A 19676-nucleotide genomic window follows, 5' to 3' on the forward strand; every position below is an offset into this window, starting at 1 on the left:
CAATGAGTGCCAAGCTTGTATAGGCTACTTCCCAAACCCTGACTCCGCACAGTCTGTCTGACTTACCTGAGCCAGAAGAGCCAGACAAATCTCGACCGGCCAAAAATGCATCTCTTTGACTAGCTGATAAGGAGCTTCTCTGCTGGTCGGAAACTACTGCAAAGTTTTCAGGACCAAGGTTCATTAGTTGAGCTGGCGTCAGAGACTAAAGGAGAGAGAACAAACTGTGAGTTTGCTGTGAGATGCACAAAAAAGAGACCCACAGAGAAATATTCTTCCCAAGGATAATGAATGGCGAATATTAATTTTGTTTGTGGTGATGGAGGTGAATTACCTTTCAAAAGCAGCATCTTTTGGACCAAATATGATCATTCAAGAAGGTAAAGACCTGTTTTGGGATAATTCACTTTTAGCAACTTCCTAACATGTATCCATCTGTACAATTATTCCTACCCGGTGTTTTTTAACAAGTAGTGACAGCCTACCTCTTGTGTATATCTCAGACATCCCTACTTTTTCTTTGTCATCTTTTAAATCTGGAAGTGTAATAAGGCTCTTGCCAAAAAAGTTGCCATGCGATACATAGTAAGGGCCTGACTAGTTTTGACTGCAGAGAGTTAGGTAGCACGCTCAGCTGGGTTTGAATAAAAGATGTAAAGGCCATATCAGACATGTAGTGGACGGGGCCAAGCAGCGAGTTAGTGTAATGTTTATTAATATGTTTCTTGCAATAATGTACTGTTTGGCCTCAGACTGAAAGTATAGTGTGCAAAATTAAACTTCAACAATTGAATTCTTGTGAAGAGTTGCCAATTGTGTAAATTTTACATAACTTCAGTGGACGTTGAAATTCAATTTTTTTCCCAAAAATACAACTTTTTACACAGGGGATTTTTTTACTTAAATATATATTTTCCCCGTGCCACATTGAAAAGGTATCTAGGTAAAAAAAAAACTACGAAGTTGACAGAAACCAGCTTTGCAACTTCCCGAATTATAAATGTGCCTGCTGACGATATAGTTACATCTTCGGGAAAGTTGGAAATGTTGCTTATGGTGTCACTTGAAAAACGTTTCTGACGTCACCCTTGCCTAGTCCGACTGAAGAACATCCTGCAGCAGGGAATCAGACTATGACTCTTTCATGTTTATCAGTGTGCCAGAAGTGTGGGCAGGGGATGTGGGGAGCAAAGAAGGATGTAGGTGATGGTGCAGATTGGCTGTTGAGGCTTCTCAAATAGACTGTTATGGAGTACAACAGAGTAGGCGGTAGTGTAAAGAACAAGGCCAAGTACTCAGGACTTTTCCTGGGTGCTGTAGTCCTTCAGAGCAAGGTGTAGGGATGGCTGCAAAAAAGTACCAGTCTACCATGACCCTCGGCAGGAATGAAAACAATTTCGTACAGCATCAACCATTTTTTAAATTTGGGATTTTTCTTATTGAATTCTGCAGCTGTGCTTGATGGCCGTCTATTTCTGGCCTAGCTTTGAGGTTTTCCTTGCTGTAACACTGCAAACATTATGTGATAAGGTTGTCAGATTTGGAAAACTTACCCGGTAGTTTGTATTTCCACTGGGATCTGTAGCTGACACCTTGGGAAATCTTACAGCACCCCAATACATTTACTCATTTGGTAGCTGATTAGAAATAATGTTGTCTTTTAGTTTGTTCTCTCCTTTGTTTCACAAACCTTATGATAACACTTTGAGTTTGACCATTAACACACTTAAAGTGGCTTATCGCTTTCTTATACGCACAGAACACTTTATTTTATTAATTTGTGTTAGTTTTGTAGTTGCCTAAAAGCAGTGACATCCAGAAGGATAATTCCAGGCAGTCAGTTAAAAATTAGTGTTGCTAATTTGGATCAGTCTGAGGAAGTGACTTGTTAGCACTAGCTTGAATCAGACGGTATCTTGACAGGCTTCCACGAAGCCACAAGACCAAATGGAAGTAACCCTTTGCGGAGAATGTAATGACTATCAATGAACAGGCCCACTGGTTTGTGGAGGAGGTTGGACTGTCATGGACATTTAACTGGAAAAAGTAGTGTTGAGTCCCTCACAATTTTGGAAATGGTAACTGCATGCACAATAACCATTCTTTTGATTTTGTTCTTTTGTATTTACTAGCCCCTTTGCTTACTAGATAACTTGCATTCAAAGACGAACTTTAGTGCTGATATTGACATTAAAAATACAATAATTTCCCTTCTGATTTAGCACTGCTTTTTGAATTGCAGTCTAGTGTCTATGTACCTTGGGGATTTTTGCCCCAGTACATTTTAAATTAGGTGGTGAACTGTTGACTTTCAGAGGGGGAAGAATAAAAGTGGTAACTAAATGCATGGCACTGTCGTTCAACAGAGTGAATGTAGGTAAAGAATGTTTAGAAGCAATTTGTATACTCTAATCGAGGACCAAACAATTGATATATCTTTTTTATCTCTGGATATTTGTCATGAAACGCTGTGTATTTGGTCCCTGTTAACATTCGTGCCCTTTTTGGCTGGTGCACAGACACATTTTAAGTGTAATGGCTACACTGGCATCATCCCCAATTTTTCACTCGAATTCCCAAACTGATACGTACAGAAAAAACCTTGGTTGGAAGAAGTAAGATGGCTTCAGGGGTCAGAAAAGGTATCACACTGCTCTGCAGCTGGGATATTTCAGCAGGTGTCAAGCCGGCTAAGAGAAGAGAAAGAACAAAAAAAACAATATTAGAGATGGACAGGGCCAATCAGTAGTATCACAGAGCAAATAACTGACAGCACGGAGTCTTTATTAATAGCAACATGAGGGTGGTCAGTATTAGCCTGGAGCCTCTCCAGAAGTGCTCTTTTAATTACAATGGAGTCTGTAATGTGAGTCACCATGAGACCTAACAGCGATGAATTACTTCACAGACCTGTGGTGTTTCACTGAGAGACTCTCCCTTTTTAGGAGTAGGTGGAGTCCCCAAGTGAAATAGCATGGAAAAAGAAGGAATTAGAAGGAGAACTGGGGCTGGAATTATTGATTTCCTTCGTAATCCCTCATTCCGAAGTGGACCCTCAGGTCCCCATGAAGTCCACTCCCCATAGAGTTATCTCCTAGAGTTATTGTTGCCACCGTTATCAATAACTAGGCGGGAAAAAATTAAGGCAGATGGAGGGAGACTGAGTTGGTACACAGTTTATAAAAAAGCTGTGATGCTCAAGGGTCTCTCCAAAGCAGCCGCATAGGAGAGGGACTCCCTGTGGCGAGGCAGCACACATATTTATAGCAACAATCAGAAACTTCTAGAATTCGGCCACATTGCTAAACTTTCTTACTCTATGTGGCAGGCGCCTGAATGAGATGATCATGATGAAGTGTCCAAAATATTCACAATAGTACATGTGAAAACGGAAAGCAGGGAGTTGACCAAAGTAGGGATATAGGAGATGGGGCAGTAGTTGTTGGACTGGTTGGAGTTGGTGTTTTTATTATAGGGGTAGCCTGGCCAATTTTGAGGCAGTCAGGTAAGGAGCCTTGGGTGAGAGAAGCAGTGACTATACTAGTCCAGAGTGGGAATAATGGGAGAATGGACACAAAAAGGGACTTAGGACAGCTCTAAAAAAAGAGATAGAGATCTATCCGAGGATCAGGTCTGTAGAAAGAATTATAAGACAGTGATACATTTGAAGAGAAGTTCATTAGGGAATCAACATGGGATTCTATACAAACTGCAGGAGCCCTTTGTGATAAAACAGGATTGATGACGCCGCCACTTAGATTGTGTTTCAGGTTGAGGTTGCCCTAGCCTCACTGGTTTTATGGATTATCCCCAGCTTGAGATATCTCCTTAGAGAAGTTTGACTGCAGTAGCAGACCAGCCTACTATTAATATCGAAAGTTTATTTACCGAAGGATCTTAGATGGAAGCCCAGGTGGGGAGGGAATGAGGAGTAGGGGCTACTTAAGGAGTGTTAGTTACCGTTATAGAACCTTCATTGTAACTCTAGGGATCAAACAATTTTTGTATTATCAATATACATGTAGAACTGCTAATAATTGTCCCATGGATCACTAGGCTTGTGCCCAGTATTGTGCAAGCTGTATGATCCTATATTTGAATGGTATTGTAACTTATCTGACATGTCACGATCTGCATGTAGTCATTTTTGTTGAAATGCAAATAAAGAAATGACAACAAAAAACATTAAGAGTCCTTTGTAATCTCAGTATATTTTGGAAAGTGATTAACACATTATATTTGAAAGCAGCCTCTGTCCCCAAAGTAACTGCTGTAATACCTTCAAATCAATAGAAACAATATTTTAGCAAGACATACATCCCTGAAGGGATTACGCCTATGCCTTAAAACATCCTGCTTGACTATAAATTTGATAATGCAGTCCCTGGTAAAATGTGAGTTATATTAGATAAAATAGGTGAGATGTGCAAATTGGAAGAGTTATGAATCAGACGGGTTACCTTTAGATAAGTATAAACACAACATTGATCTGTGGGCTATCCCTACTAATGTGTCGAGGGCTGTTGCACCGAGAAAACAAACACTTTCTTGGTTCCTCTCAAATATAGTCTCTATATTTAAAAAAAAAGGTGACAAACCTGACCCCCCACATCTTATTGGCCAATCCCTATCATATTTGGACATGAAAGTTGCTGGCAGAGTCCTGTAGTCCAAGCTAGAAACCTGGGCAGAGTAGAAATCACTACTGTTTGATGTTCAATTTGGTTTCCATTTTGGCCTTGGCGCTGTGGACCAATGTCTCAATTTGCTTTAATTTACATTTACATATATATCCATCAAACATGGTAGTATACAGTTTGCTTTTACCGATTTGTCTAGAGTTTTTGGCTTAGTCACTCTAAATTGCTGTCTATAATGATCGCTATAGATGTTGACATTTGCCTGTGTCAGATATTTAAATCAATATGGGAGTACTTAATGGTTGTCAACTTGTCCCTTTTTCTTTTTGCACTTTATAATATTAACTTGGAAGATTTTATAAGGTCCAGGGGCCAGTACATGGCTTTGCTGGGTCCTCAAGCAATACCCTTACTTCTCTAGGTTGATGACTCTGTGCTAATGGCCAGAACTGGGAATAGGCTACAGAGGCTTTTGGGTCCATTTGCAAATTTTATGAAGGACTTAACCCTGAAAGCCAACTTGGCAAAATCTTATGATATGGCCTGTGGTCCTTGTTACACATGGACAACAATTACGGCCGAATTGTAGGTACTTTCAGGATGTGGGAGTTCCTTTTGATTTAGCGTTCAAATTGGACAATCTCCAAACTGTTTGAATACAACAATTTACAGGGTCGATCAAGGAGGTTTTTAGGTTGTCCATTAAATTAGGCTCCAAGTAATTAAAGGAAGTCTTACGATCTATAACACCAGGTGTGTATCAATTGTGACATATGAAGTGGGTCTTTTGGGCTTTATAGAGCCAAATGATATTCAAGTTGTAGAGAATACATTTTTGTGAAGGCCGTTTGCCTTTCCAAAGAATATCCCTACCATCATTTGCCGTCTAAAATTGTAGATTACATATCTGGAGAATCTAAATATGTTTCGCCCATTGGCCCTATTGCACAAGTTACTAACTTGTGTAACGCTATATCTGTAAGAGATATTAGTTAGTGATAGATTCCTCACCTTGGAATATCCCCAGGCGTCAGACTGGATTCGGAAAGTTTTTCGTCAGCAGTACCCGTGCGCGTTGGTAGGTGTCGCCATATGGCTCCGCGTACGTCATTGGCGTCAGAGCCGCTGAGATGATGTCGCTGGAGCTACTAATAACGTGCCCACGCGCGCTGACGTCAGTTCTAAACACGACTTTACGCGCCAGGAACACAGAGCCATGCAAGATACTGACCACTGGTGCATTGAAACTAGGGCCCTAAAAAGATGACCTTAACCCTAGAAATCAGTTCGCAGAATGCGGAGGATAGGTGGGGCCATAAGGAATCTATCACTAACTAATATCTCTGACAGATATATCGTTACACAAGTAAGTAACTTGTGCATCTGAAAGAGACACATTAGTGATAGATTTCTTACCTTAGAATAGATACCCCAGCAATACCAACCCTGGTGTTGGGTCTGCTGTGAGAAGTTGGCCTGATATGTGATGTTTCCAATTCTGGAACCACCTTGTATCAGTCCAAACAATCCCTTATGGTGTCTGGTTGTAAGTCAACCTTATTAGACAAGCTATCCTAGTGGTAGCATGGACTAAGCAGCCTTCAAGGCTAAACTCAAGAGGTCGTGTTAAGCGATCTGTTTTACCAATCACAATCCTGTAATACCAAATGAAAGGACACCACACAAGTATATATTATAAAAATATATGTATTTATTACTAGAATAATCCCCAGTACTCTTTATGAGCAAAGGGGGCACAAGCGTTAAACAAAAGCACAGTTAAACATATAAAAGTTGCACAATTATGGATGAGGGCGGGTGGCCACTCAAACCATATATTAAAAAAGTGGTATAAGAGATACCAATCGAACAGTGGTTAGGCCTAGGGCCTAGGGAATCACTGGGAGCAGTCGGGACTAGCAATGCTGATGTCGGGAAAAGCCCGCGGGATTCGGGTGCAGCGCTTTTAAGGAGACTTCCGCTTAACCTAGAAGGACGAAATTTAAGACACATACACTAGAGGTGTGTACCAGTGTGGGAACACACCGGCGTTGTTGAGTTACCTCACCCACAGGAAGCGGGTGCATAGGGTCGAAGTTGTGTCGGGTTTCGTCACGCAGGTTGTTGGTGCTTGAAGCTGAAGAGGCTGCAGGCGGTGTGAAGGAGAAGTGTCCGGTGTGATCCAAGGGTGGATCAGGGTTGTAGAGTACCTGAAAGCAGAGGGGACAGAGTCTGTGTCACTCAGCAGTGACCAGGATGGAACCAGGATGGAACCAGGACGGAACCAGGCAATGTCGGGCGCAATCAGGTGGTTGTCGAGGAGCTTCTCTCCGCTGCCACGTGGGCTCTAGGGCATCTGCGACATCCAGGAGCGGGTCACGAGCTGTCCCACAAACGCTCTCGCAGTCGGCTTCAAGATTGGAGCAAACAACACTTGGCAAGAGCAATCCACGCAGGACTGGAAGATTGCTTCTCACTTGGACCAGGAGGGTCAGAGCAGGTGCTCCTCTGCAGAGGAGCGGGTGCAAGTCTGGAGCAATCAGAATCACAAGTTAGATTTTGTAGTTCATTGGCACAGGGGCCACAAGCCAGCGGGCAAGTGACCGGGCCAACGCGTTGAGCCAAAAGAAGCAGAAGGGCCCCACGCAGCACTCGGTGAGTGTAGAGGGGTGAGCTTCGGTGCAAAAGTGGCTCAGGGCTGGGGCTTCTCAAACCCCGATGTACAGCTTCGAGGGTCACTCGTGGGCTGCATGGTCAGCGTCTCGTGGTTTCTCCAAGATGGCGGGCACCACGCTTCCGGTCGCCTCCACGGGTCTCAGCTCTGCAGGGACTGTGGATCGGGCTGTTAGAAGGCAGGCACGCTTGGTCTTGTTGGTCTCTGTCGCTCGAGTTTTGGCGGGAACTGCAACAAAGCAAATGTCGAGGTGCTGGATGGTGCCTGTTTGCACAGGGTGGTCACTCCTTGACCACAAGGGAGATTCTTCAGTCTTCTACGTCGAGTAGGATGTCGAAGGGTCCAGAGTTTTGTTTCTTATGTTTCATCAGGATAATCTGAGTGCGTTGGCACTGCTCCCATTCTTATACCAATCTAGGGGGCTGGATTACCTGCTAGGTCCCCTCCTATGGGTGGGACCCAGGAAGGGGGTGGTTATACCCCTTTCCCTTTGTCCAGGGTTGCGCTGGAACTGGGGCCGGGATGCCCCAGAACCGGTTTGACCGGATTATGCAAGGGGAAGCCTTGTGCTCCCCAGGCAGTGTCTGGTTTCTTTCAAACCTCCCTGCTACAATCCACTATCTCCTGTCTGGGGTGGTGTGACACCTCCCTGTGACAGGTATCCCTTTGTCCAGGCCTCCTTGGCTGAGTTTCGGTCAGCTGCAGGAGGTCAGACTCGTGTCTGTGGCAGAAGCATCCATTTTGTGGTGCTGAGGCTCCTTTTAAAATCAACCGCGTTTTAGCAAAGTAGCATGTCGTCTCCCTCTAGAGGGGTGGAATGCTATCCCCGTCGACATGACTGTCGAGGGGATAGTATTCCAAATCGTATGACACCTTACACGACATGTTTTGATAAAGCCTAACCAAAGTTAACATATAACTGCGAGGATTATAATGCACTTAATAGTATATGGCATGGCATTATCCCGGAACAGCTTAGGGAATTGGTCCCGACAGCTGCAGACAGGCTCAGCTCATGCTAGAGCACCATCTCACATAAAACCACGCACTCTGCCTCCAGGATTGTTAAGGCCTGCCATAGGAGTGGCTTATAGGTTTATATGTGCCCAGATAGGTTTAGATATAGGCATACTATATCTAAGCAAGGGGTGATTACACCACCTTGCCCCAGCTGAGTGATCAGCCAGTTGTGTCAATTTTGGATAGCCAGTCAGGGGTGGCAAAAGATATGCTGCAGCCCCTGGTAGGCCTTGGATGCACCTATGCCCTGGGCACCTATAGTGCTCTGTACAGGGGCTGATAAGGTGACCCAAGTCAATTTAGTTATGCACCTAGGGTACATGGAATTCATTTTACAGAGAAAGCAGATAGCCTGGGGCCCTGATTAGCAGGGAACCAGGCCAACTAAGTCGAAAACCAGCTAAATACAAGGCAAAAAATCTGGGGTAACCATAGTCAGGTAGCCACCTTCCTACATCTGCGAACCAAGATCCCACCAGAAAGTCACGGAGAACAGAACGGCCAAAGAAGCCGTCTCTCCGGACTTGACTTTCAAGGCAATAATGCTTGGTAAAAGTGTGCAGCGAGCCCATGTGGCTACCTGACCGATGTCTTGCAGGGGGCACCACTTCACAATGCAGTAGTAGCTGCTGTCGCCCTGGTAGAATGGGCCCGCAACCCCACCGGAGGTTCCTTTTTAGCCAGAGAATAACAGGCCTTGATACACAAGATGACCCAGCGGGCTATAGTCTTCTTGTGTACAGCCGTGCCTTTCTTGGCGCCTACGTAACCAACAAAGAGCTGGTCATCCACGCAGAATTGTTGTGTGGGATTCAGGTAAAATGAGAGGGCTCATTTTGGTCCACACAGTGGAGCCTCTCTTCTTCTCTGGAAGGGTGCGGAGGCGGAAAAAAAGCGGGCAAGGTGATAGTCTGACTGATGTGGAAGGCAGTGACAACCTTTGGCAAGAAGGAAGGACGAGTGCGAAGCACAACCTTGTCCAGATGAACCGACAGAAAAGGAGGCTTACAGGAAAGAGCCTGGAGCTCACTCACACGCCTAACGGAAGTGTTGGCAACCAGGAAAGCAGTTTTCAAAGTTAATAAACGAAGAGGACAGTTGGGAAGCAGCTCAAAGGGAACACACATCAAATAGTAAGAACCAGATTCAAGTCCTCCCACTGTGGCTTTACAAAAGGAAAAGGAGGGAAAGGGTGAGTAACGCCCTTGAGAAATATTTTTACAATAGGGGACTTGAAAAGGGAGGGCTGATCAGGGAGCCTGAAAAAGGCTGAAATTGCAGAAAGAAAGCCCTTAATAGTGCCCAGAGCAGAGCCCTGCTGGGCCAGAGAAAGAAGGAACAAAAGGACTTCTGAAAGAGGGGTAAGAAGGGGATCCACAGCCTTTGCTGTGCACCATGCCACAATTGTGTTCCACCTGCAGGCATGTACCGATTTAGTGGAGGAACTCCTGGCTGCCAGAATGATATCACAGACTTTAGGAGGCAAGTCAAAAGGAATCAACTGTCGCCGCTCAATCTCCACGCCTGTAGGTGGAGGCTGGACAGGTTCGGGTGGAGGACCGTCCCCTGCTGCTGCAACAGAAGATCCTCCCGAAGAGGCAGTCGGATCGGGGCATCCCTGCTCATACTGAGTAGCTCGGGATACCAAACACTTGGAGCCCAGTCCGGAGCCACAAGAATGACTTGCGCCCGGTCGCGCCTGATCTTCTTCAGCACTCTGGGTAGAAGTGGTATAGGTGGGAAAGCATACAATAAACCGCAGCTCCACTCGTGACAAAAAGCATTGCAAAGCGAGTACAGCCTTGGAAACTCCAACGCGCAGTGAAGGACTGGGCTATTCTAAGGCCCAGCGGTGCCAGGGGACAACACCTGAAACCTTCGTGGGTTACCTGTTCCGGCGTACAAATCACAGAGACACGGGACACTTCCTTCGGCATCAAAGATCAGCGTTTTATTTACTGCAGGGATACAGAGATCGCAGGAAGTACACAATGTGTAGGTTCTGAGAGACTCCTTCGAATTGCAACAGTGGATCGCTCCTTTTATACATATTTTCGTCATAGCACAACATGGCGAACAAAAGGTTACAACTCAGTTCCCACAGTAAACTTCAAAAGGGTTGCTTTCATGTTTTCAGGAGCCCGGAACATAATTACAGTAACATCGCCGGTTCCCAACTGTAAAAGCACATTATCCCACCATTAAGTACATTCCACTCTGGCTGTAAACGAGTTAAGAAAAGAGACAAAAACAGGTGCAAGGAAGACAAAGATAGACAACAGATTGAAAAGAGTGTAGGGGCAATATCGGAAGCACGATTACAGGATCAAAGGATTCGTGCCTAATGCATGCACGGCTGAAACAATAGACCGGCACGGCAAGATGAGCCTCGAGCGGAGCCATTTGCCTTAGCAGTGTCATCCCCCTCGTCATAAAGACACCCTCAAAGAAACACGTGTCTTCCGCAAGAGCTTGGGAATCCCAGGGTCACGAAGCAGACAGTGTCCGTTCGCTGACTACTTGAGGGCAAGAAAACAAAATGGATGCCGTATCTAAAATGGAACCCGTGGGTTCAGATGGAGAAACCCACGAATAAGACGAATGGTGCAACGTAGAATAGCGAAAACGCATACACCCACTAAACTCGTCATTTGCGGTTCATAGATACCAAACTCGTCCATATTCGAACAAGTCAAAAACGCCATTACGATTCCCACGGAACCTCATACGCTCCTTTTGCCCTCATGTAGGCAAGCACTAGTCGATATCAGAATCGATCTCGATATTCATCAGATCGTTCAGATCTTCCTGCAACATTATTCTATCCATCAATGCTTCCTTGGTAACAGATGGCCGTCTTATACACGTTGTAGCACAGAGGCCACATAAGGCAGGACCACACTGCACGCAAAGACAACACGTGAACAGAAACGCCACAACAACCCCGATGATCATCAGAATCTTCCAACCCCAAGTCGACATCAGGCCCCAAAATCATCCTAGTAGCGTCCAATCACCTACGTCCACGTGTATGGACTCGGAGATCTTATGCAACTTCGAGATGGCTTGATATACAGTTGGAGCGTTATCCGGAATGAAAATACAGCAACTCGAATGGATCACCTTGCACACACCACCTCTATCTGCAAGAACAACGTCTAGAACCATACGGTTCTGCAACGTCATAAGTCTATCCGCCTGAAGCTCTGCTGTCAGATTACCAAGAGCACTTGCAGTTATATTAGCAGTCGATTCTACCACACAAGTCAATTGTCTCAGGTTCCTACTATTAACCATAGGTCCCCAAAACGTCAGGAAACCCTTAAAGAAGTCTCCTGCTTCTTGACCGGCAGTGTCCTCTTTGCTAATAACGCCTCTCACAACTCTAGTCTTGTGATAGTCCGAGGCGACTGTGAAAGTCGGTGGCAAAAGATTCGCAATATAACAGGTGCCCGAGAAGTCACGAGGCAACCACGTATATGCGCGATCATAACATACAAAATAGGTACCCTTGGCAGTCAGGAAAACAGGGGAAGAGAGCATTGGTAAAACATACGTTTCAGTACAAGCACTCTTCCCAAGCTGAGCTCGCGGATTTCGACCTAGACCTTGCAAGCAGAATTTACTGAGGTGGGGTACGATCCAGATCGGAGACGAGCTCTTAAGCTGTCTATCACCCACTGACATGCTATACTCAGCCTCACTCAGATCCTTGTATGCTCGCACCTCTTCCTCCGGAATAAGCGATGCATCAAAAATATCTCTATCTAAATCAGAAATCGCTATTGCCAAAGTCTTGTGGTACGGGCCGGGACCAAGATCTGCAGAGCGTGGCTCTCGATGGGGGTAGGAATCTAGTGCACTACGGAACATAGTTTGGAATGCCCGAGCTGACCCCTGGGAGCTGTAAGGAAGAACCAAATACGGAATACCCTTATCCATGGTATGTGGCATTAACCCACACACCCAACAGTTAGTAGTATTCATCACCAACTGATGCTGATGTAGGAGCTGGACAAAGGAGTTGTTCATGAATTCCGCACATCTAACCTGTTCATGTTGGGGCAGAAGATGAAAGGAATGTGGAGAAACAGTGGGAAAAGAATTCGGTTCAGGAGAAGAAGAAGTAGGTGAAGTGGAAGGCAATAACGACTGGATTCCAAAATACACTCCACCCACCAATAGCATAGAAACAGTCAGAAACAACAGGAATACCTGAAACAGAAAACATTTTGATCGTACAACCTTATGCAATTTTGATCTTTGCGCCGACATCCTCTCTACTTCCGACAGCTTAGAGAACTCCATCCTCTAAAAACCGTCCGTAACGTTCTTGACGCACTTCGTTCTGAGTAGCGATTATCAATTCCCAGGAGTTCCCAGGAATCGACAAAAGTAACCGACCTAGTGTCAGGAACCTGCTAAACAGAAGGAAGTACCCGCACGGCCCTACGGTGAACCCAGATGAAAGGTTTTCTTAAACAAACATTCAATTTAATACAAGTCTCCTAGCTGCAAAAAAAGAGGAATACACGTGAGAAAGAACTCAAAAATCAATAAAAAATGCAATTGTTCATAATGTTCATAGCAACAGTATGGGGTAATATGAATTCAAAAAGAAAAACAAAAAGGGATTATTTTTATTAGTCTTTGTCACGTGAACGAAGAAAATATCGACTTCCTCCAGGTCGAGTTTGCTCTTCAAATAACTGTTCAGATTGCAAAACAGTGTTCGATCGTTCAGATGACAGTTCAGAACTTGAATTCTCCAATGCTGACGATTCAACAGGTGTATCTGGCTGCGCTGCATTGCTTTCTACAGGTTGAGCATCACTGAACGGCACATAACGTAAAGGGGTCTCGGTTTCCGTTGCGGCAATTCCAGTTCTGACCCAGTTATCTGCTGGCAAAGGGATTGGGACTTTCTTGGTGTGGGTGGCATGCACCCAGTTCTTCCTGCCTTCCAACCGAACTGCAGTCCTTGTCGCCAGCAGAACTTGAAAGGGTCCCACAAATCTTGGCTCGAGATTACGCTTTCTCCCAAAGTTGCGGGTGACTACCCAGTCACCCGGTTGGAGCCGATGTCCAGGACCCTCTGTCTGTGCCGGTAGAGCTTCAAAGACCTGTTGATGAATTAACCTCAATTAAGCAGTCAGATCATAAAGATAATCAATCAACATTGGATATTCGAGGCTATCAAATGCCTTAGGCCTCGGGACTCCCCAAATGTTCGCAGGACGGCTGAACACAATCTCATATGGGCTAAGCCCTACTCGAGAGTGCACAGTCGCCCTGGTCGACAAGAGAGCTAGAGGCAGGGCATCGGGCCATGACAGACCAGTCGTCGCTTGAATCTTAGCAGGTTTCAGTTTCAGAGTGCCATTGTACCCTTCCACTAAACCTGCTGACTGGGGATGATTGGCGCTATGGAATTTCTGTTGTATTCCAAGGCCCTTACACACACTCTTCATCACACCTCCCACAAACTCACTTCCGTTATCCGACCATACGATCGGTGGCATTCCATACAGAGGAAAGTATTCCTTCAGTAGGACTTTCGCTGTGGACAGGGCAGTATTATCTTTAAGAGGATAGGCCTCAATCCATCTGGAGAACGCGCAAACCACAACCAAAACATATTTCAGGTTATTGCATCTCTCCATATGGATGAAGTCCAATTGGATAACCTCAAAGGGACATGTAGGAGGAGCAAAATGACCAGGTGGAGTGGGGGTGCCCTTGCCAGGATTATACATCATACATACCATACAATTCTTAACTACTCTCTCAGCACACTTAGCAATACCATCATTCTTCCATACAGGAGACAACAACTTACATATACCTTTTGCGCTAATATGTGACAAGCCGTGAGCCATAGTCACAACGGCTAGCACATATGCATCCGGTAACATCCACCTCTGACATTCTGACAAATCAACCCAACATCCATGCGGGTCTAACTTTCCCGTGCTTTCTTTCCACTTAGTCTTTTCAACATCGGTAGCCTCATTCTGAATCGCTTTCACGCTCTCAACAGTGTCCTCACACATACCAGTCTCCGTCGGCCATCTCACTGAACTCGTAACGTACATTCGGGTTGCAACATTCTTAGCTGTTTCCTTAGCAATTTCATCCGCAAACGCGTTACCACGACCAACATCATCCGTAACCTTTCGGTGCGCGCTGCATTTAATGATTGCCACCTGCTTAGGCAATGTAAGTGCGTCCAAAAGATCGTTCACGAGCTGTCCGTGTTGGATCTTCGTACCATGCGATGTCATAAATCCTCTTTCTCTCCACAATCGACCAAAGCTATGTGCAACGCCAAATGCATATTGACTATCAGTAAACACATTCACTTGCTTTCCTTTAGACAAAACGGTAAACAACGTTTACCACAAAGTTTTTAGCACGCGGTACCTTTACCATGCGGCCGTTACAACGCAAGTCGTTACCGCGACTTGCGCTGGAGGGCGCTGTGGGATAAGGTATTTTATAAATTTATATTCCAACACCTTCCCTACTGTTACGGGGACTGGTGTTGGAATATAAAATTATAAAAACCCTAAATCCGCGCCCTCCAACGCAAGTCGTGGTAACGACTTGCGTTGTAGCGGCCGCGTGGTAAAGGTACGCGTTGTTACAACCTGCGTTGTAACAACTTACATCCGACAAAACACACGCTCTCGCTAACGCAATCAACTCTGCCGCTTGCCCTGAATTCTGACTCAATCTCGCAGTTTCCACAACCGTACTCAACGTCACCACAGCATACTCAGTCGTCACATCACCTTTCGGCAACTTAAAGCATGAACCATCAACATACAGAGTACCATCAGGATCTGCCAATGGAGTGTTTTTTAGGTCAACACGACCCTTTGTTTCTTCTTCAGTTCTTAGATAACAATCATGTGGTGGTACATCATCTGATTCCATATTAGTCGGCAACAATGTCGCCGGATTCAGCACATTACAACGCTTTATTTGTATATGACTTGCCAAAAGTGTCAACTCGTAACCAGACAACCTTGCGCTCGTCAAGTGTTGAGTTTTCGTTAGATTCAAGAGAGTGTCAACTGCATGCGGAACCATCACCGTAAGCATATTATCCATGACCAGGCCTGCAGATTGCCGGATGGACACCGCAGCTGCCGCTGTCGCTCTTAGACAACTCGGCAATGCTCTAGCTACTGGGTCCAAGGTCGAGGAAAAATATGCACATGGACGCTGCTTACCGCCAAATTGTTGCGTCAAAACACTCAACGCACAACCTTCCTTCTCGTGAACATATAATGTAAACGGCTTACTGTAGTCAGGAGTACCTAGCACAGGAGCCGAACACAACGCATCACGCAATTCAGAAAAACTTTTCTGACACTCTTCAGTCCATGGCAAAGGAGTTGGAACATCCTTGCACATGAGAGCTAACAATGGCTTTGTAGCAATGAAAAATTTGGAATCCATTGCCTGCAGTATGACGTGATACCTAGAAAGGCACGCACATCTCTCTGAGTTGTTGGCACAGTCATTCGAGCAATCGCTGCAATTCTTTCTGGGGTCAACCTTCTTCCCTCCTTTGACATTAAGTGACCTAAATAGGTTACTTCTTGACAACAATACTGTAGCTTAGAAGGTGACACCTTGTGATGTAAATCACATAGATGTTGTAACAGCGATACTGTAGCGGTTTTGCAAATCTGCTTAGTGTCAGCAGCCACTAACAGATCATCGACGTATTGAATCAAGGCCGCACCAGCTGGTAACACAAACGCGCCAAGTTGACTCTTAAGGGCTTGGCTGTAGATCGATGGACTCTCACAGTAGCCCTGAGGAGCGCGTTTAAACCTGAAGCTGCGACCGCCTAATGAGAAGCCGAATAGATCTCTGCTTTCCTCAGCAATCGGAATGCTAAAGAAGGCATTCTTCAGATCGTTTACCGAGAACCAAGAGGCAGAGGCTGGAATCAGAGTCAGCAAAGCTGTAATGTCTGGCACCACAGGAAATTGTGGATTCACAATTTTATTTACCTCTCTCAAATCAATGACAAAACGGTACACAGGAGGCTTGGATGGATCAGTTCGTTTCAAAATAGGTAACACAGGACTGTTACACACATTTCCCCGAGTTTCCTCAATAACATCCTTCTTGATCAAGTTATAAATGATCGCTAATAGCGCTCGTTCACCATCAAGAGAGATACGATACTGGGGGATACGTGGTAAACGCACATTCGATTTCAATTGGACAGCATAAGGTGATATGTCCAGCAGGCCCACGTCATTGGGACCTGTTGCCCACAAAGACGCAGGAAGAGAACTCAATTCCGGTGGGAGCTTATCAGTTGACAAGTACATAGGAGAGATCACTCTCTGACCCAATGTAAGCTCCACTCCCGCAGGAGAACAATACAGAGTCGCATATAACCGCTTCAACAAATCCAGGCCCAAAAGATTCTCACCACAACCAGTAGTTAAAATCAAAGGAGCTTCTAGCTCACGCGGCCCAATCGTAAGGGGCAAAGGGCTAGAAACCGGATTGCTAACGGGGGCGCCAGAGAATCCAACGGAAACATTTGTTAAGCCAGACAAAGGTGCGCCAGGGAGTTTCGAATGCATGATGGAACTTTTCGCTGCACCAGTGTCCAACAGAAAAGGCCCAACGTCGCCCGATGTGGCAACTGCAACGTAAGGCCCTCTCTGATCAACCGGAACTGATACTACTCCCTCTCTTTGTCTATGGCTGTCCTAATAATTACCGTCAGCATCAATATCATGCTCAACGTAATAATCGTCCACATGATACTGTGCAGATCTACCAGACGAAGAATCGCGCTGATCAAAGCAATTGTTCGAGTCCGATGAATTAGTAGAATGCTCATTCTGATTTTGAGAGACACCACGACCTCTACCACGAGATGCCTGTTGAGGACCACTACGACCTCCCCGAGCTGAAACGCCATTATTTCGGTCACGTAAAACCGGACAATTAAACTTCAAATGGCCCTCACCCCTACAATATGCGCATTGATTATACCCAAGCATAGATCTTGGTGTAGAGGAGTCAGTACGCGACTGCGTCCTAGAAGACTGTGATTGTGATCGATTTTGCTGTTGTAAGTCATTTTGATTATAACGCGGAGGATATGCTTGTTGCAACAAAACCTTAGTTTTTAGATCCTTCGTTTTCTTATCTGCACGATCACTTTCTTCCTTTTCTCTATTCTCGTAATATTGAGCCGTAGCTAATATTTGAGCAGTGGTAGAAACAGCCCACGAACTTTCGGAATTTTTCAATTTGTTGCTTAGTTCAGGCAACAAATTCGACACAAATTTATCAACAAACCGTCGCTGACCTCCCTCAGTGCTCATGTCCTGACCACTGTGATCGATAAATGCCTCCTCAAACCTGGTAAAGAAATCGGAGACACTCTCGTCTTTCTTTTGCTTGCACGCAGACAGTTTATCCCAGCTAACTCTCATTGCTGGCATAAGTGTCTTCATAAATGTAATGATCCTTTGAGGCAGATTTGTAATGATCTGTTCAGGCTTAGCCCCACCAACTTGTCGTCCGTCAGCCGCCGCAAGAGCAGCCCAATCACCACCTAACTCAGCTACGTGATTCTCTTGACGGATTTTTGCCCAAATTGGTTGAGGTACTACGTTACCGAACAACATGTCGATATCGGCGAGGTTCATAATAGTAGCATCCACTAATTGGGATAACTCCTTATAATAACCTGCCGGATTTTTCCGGGGGTCAGGCAAAGATTGTTTCACCTGCAATACTTCTGATCGCTTCCATGGGAGGTGTATCCAAACTCTCTGGAAGTGTGGCAAAATTGCAGGGTTAGCAGCAGGATTACCTGGCATCCACACTGGGGGAACTTCTCGCATGGGATACTGACCAGGTTGTGCTTCCCACTCCTCAGTGTCGTCATTAAACAACGCTCGAGGATGCACTGTGGATCGAAAAGCTAACAGACGCTCTAAAGCACGTCGGACATTACCACCCACAATCATACCGTTCGAAAACTGAATCTGAAGTTCAGTCATTTCGGGCGGTACATTGTCTACCTCATCATTATCCCACTCCTCTCTTAAGGATTTACACATTTCCTCAAACACGAATCTTTGTGTGGGCTCATTAAACTGGGAGAACATTTCGAAAACTATGCGCGGGGTGTACTTAACAGGATGCCTAATCCATTTACGCGTAATTTTCACTAACGTCTCACTCTCCCTTCCACCAGGAATTTGACTTCGTCTCTGAGAGACATCAGAAACATCGGACCCAAGTATCGGTCCGAAAAGCGGAGAGTAAAGATTAGCCACAGCATTAGGTATGCGACTACGAACAGAAGGAGAAGAGGAGAGAAGCACAGGAGCCACAACGTGAGGACTGAACGTAGGAGCAGTAGGAGTAGCCAACACAGCAGAAGTAGCAGAAACAATAGACTGAGAAGGTATAGGCAGTGGAGCAGTAGGAAGAAGGGCAGGTAAGGGAGCAGGGACAACTTGAGGAACAAGAGGATTCGGAAGAACAGGACCAACGGCAGGCTGACCAGCAGCTGCAGGAACAACAGGTTGAGGGACAGGAGGAACCACAGGGACTGTAGTATCCTGTGCATAAGGAGGTGGTGATTTCAGTAGATAGGACAACAAAGGGTCCTCTACCGCTTCTTCTCCCTTCTTATCAGAACTCGACGGTAAAACCGGATAACATTTATCCACCGCCATATGATGCAGTCTAGCAAAAACTTCCTTTTCCTTCTCGTCTTTGTCTCGGTGGTACTGTTCTGCATTTCTCATCACCGTAATGATACCTTCTCTCTTATTTTTCGTAATCTGTTTGATTTCTTTCTGCTTGGCCTCTTTGCGCCATAACCGAAAGGAATCAAACATGGCCGGCCTAGCTTTCTTTTTAAACAATTTGGCTTCAAGATTATCTAAAATTGCATTTTCGAAACTACCATGGGGTGGCCAACTAAGGACACCATCATCTTTAGTGTAACGGATCCAATATTCATTATATACAATAGGACCTACTCCGTGGCGACTATAGAGCTCATAAATTGGAGTTCCGACTGGAGGTATCGGACATGAGTCCTCCAATCGGGAATCCGTACCGCAACATTTAAGGAAACCAAACAAAGTACTACGGCCAGGCATCGTGCACACTAACCGAGTTTACAAACTTCAAGGGTTATCGAATTACGATGTCCTCACAAAAATGCAAGACCCTCGGTTTTTGGCAATTGCAATCGTCAAATAAAAACCCAACAACTAAGAACCAACAACTAAGAACCACAAATGCAATGGAACCATGCAAACAACCAAGTT

The 19676-nt window shown here is 45.3% G+C and overlaps 1 protein-coding gene across 1 annotated transcript in view; it reads right to left on the reverse strand.

The window, feature by feature from the left end:
- The window catches only part of LOC147732395 (otoancorin-like), a 759538-nt gene that overhangs the window by 36370 nt on the left and 703492 nt on the right, over nt 1-19676 (reverse strand). The window contains exons 23-24 of the mRNA XM_086956929.1: nt 2593-2690; nt 67-205 (exon numbers count right to left, since the gene is read on the reverse strand). Of these exons, the coding sequence (XP_086813055.1) occupies nt 67-205; nt 2593-2690 (237 nt within the window). The remainder of the gene's footprint in view (nt 1-66; nt 206-2592; nt 2691-19676) is intronic.

Source organism: Lissotriton vulgaris, chromosome 2_1, assembly GCF_964263255.1.
Source record: "Lissotriton vulgaris chromosome 2_1, aLisVul1.2, whole genome shotgun sequence".
Classification (NCBI taxonomy): domain Eukaryota; kingdom Metazoa; phylum Chordata; class Amphibia; order Caudata; family Salamandridae; genus Lissotriton; species Lissotriton vulgaris.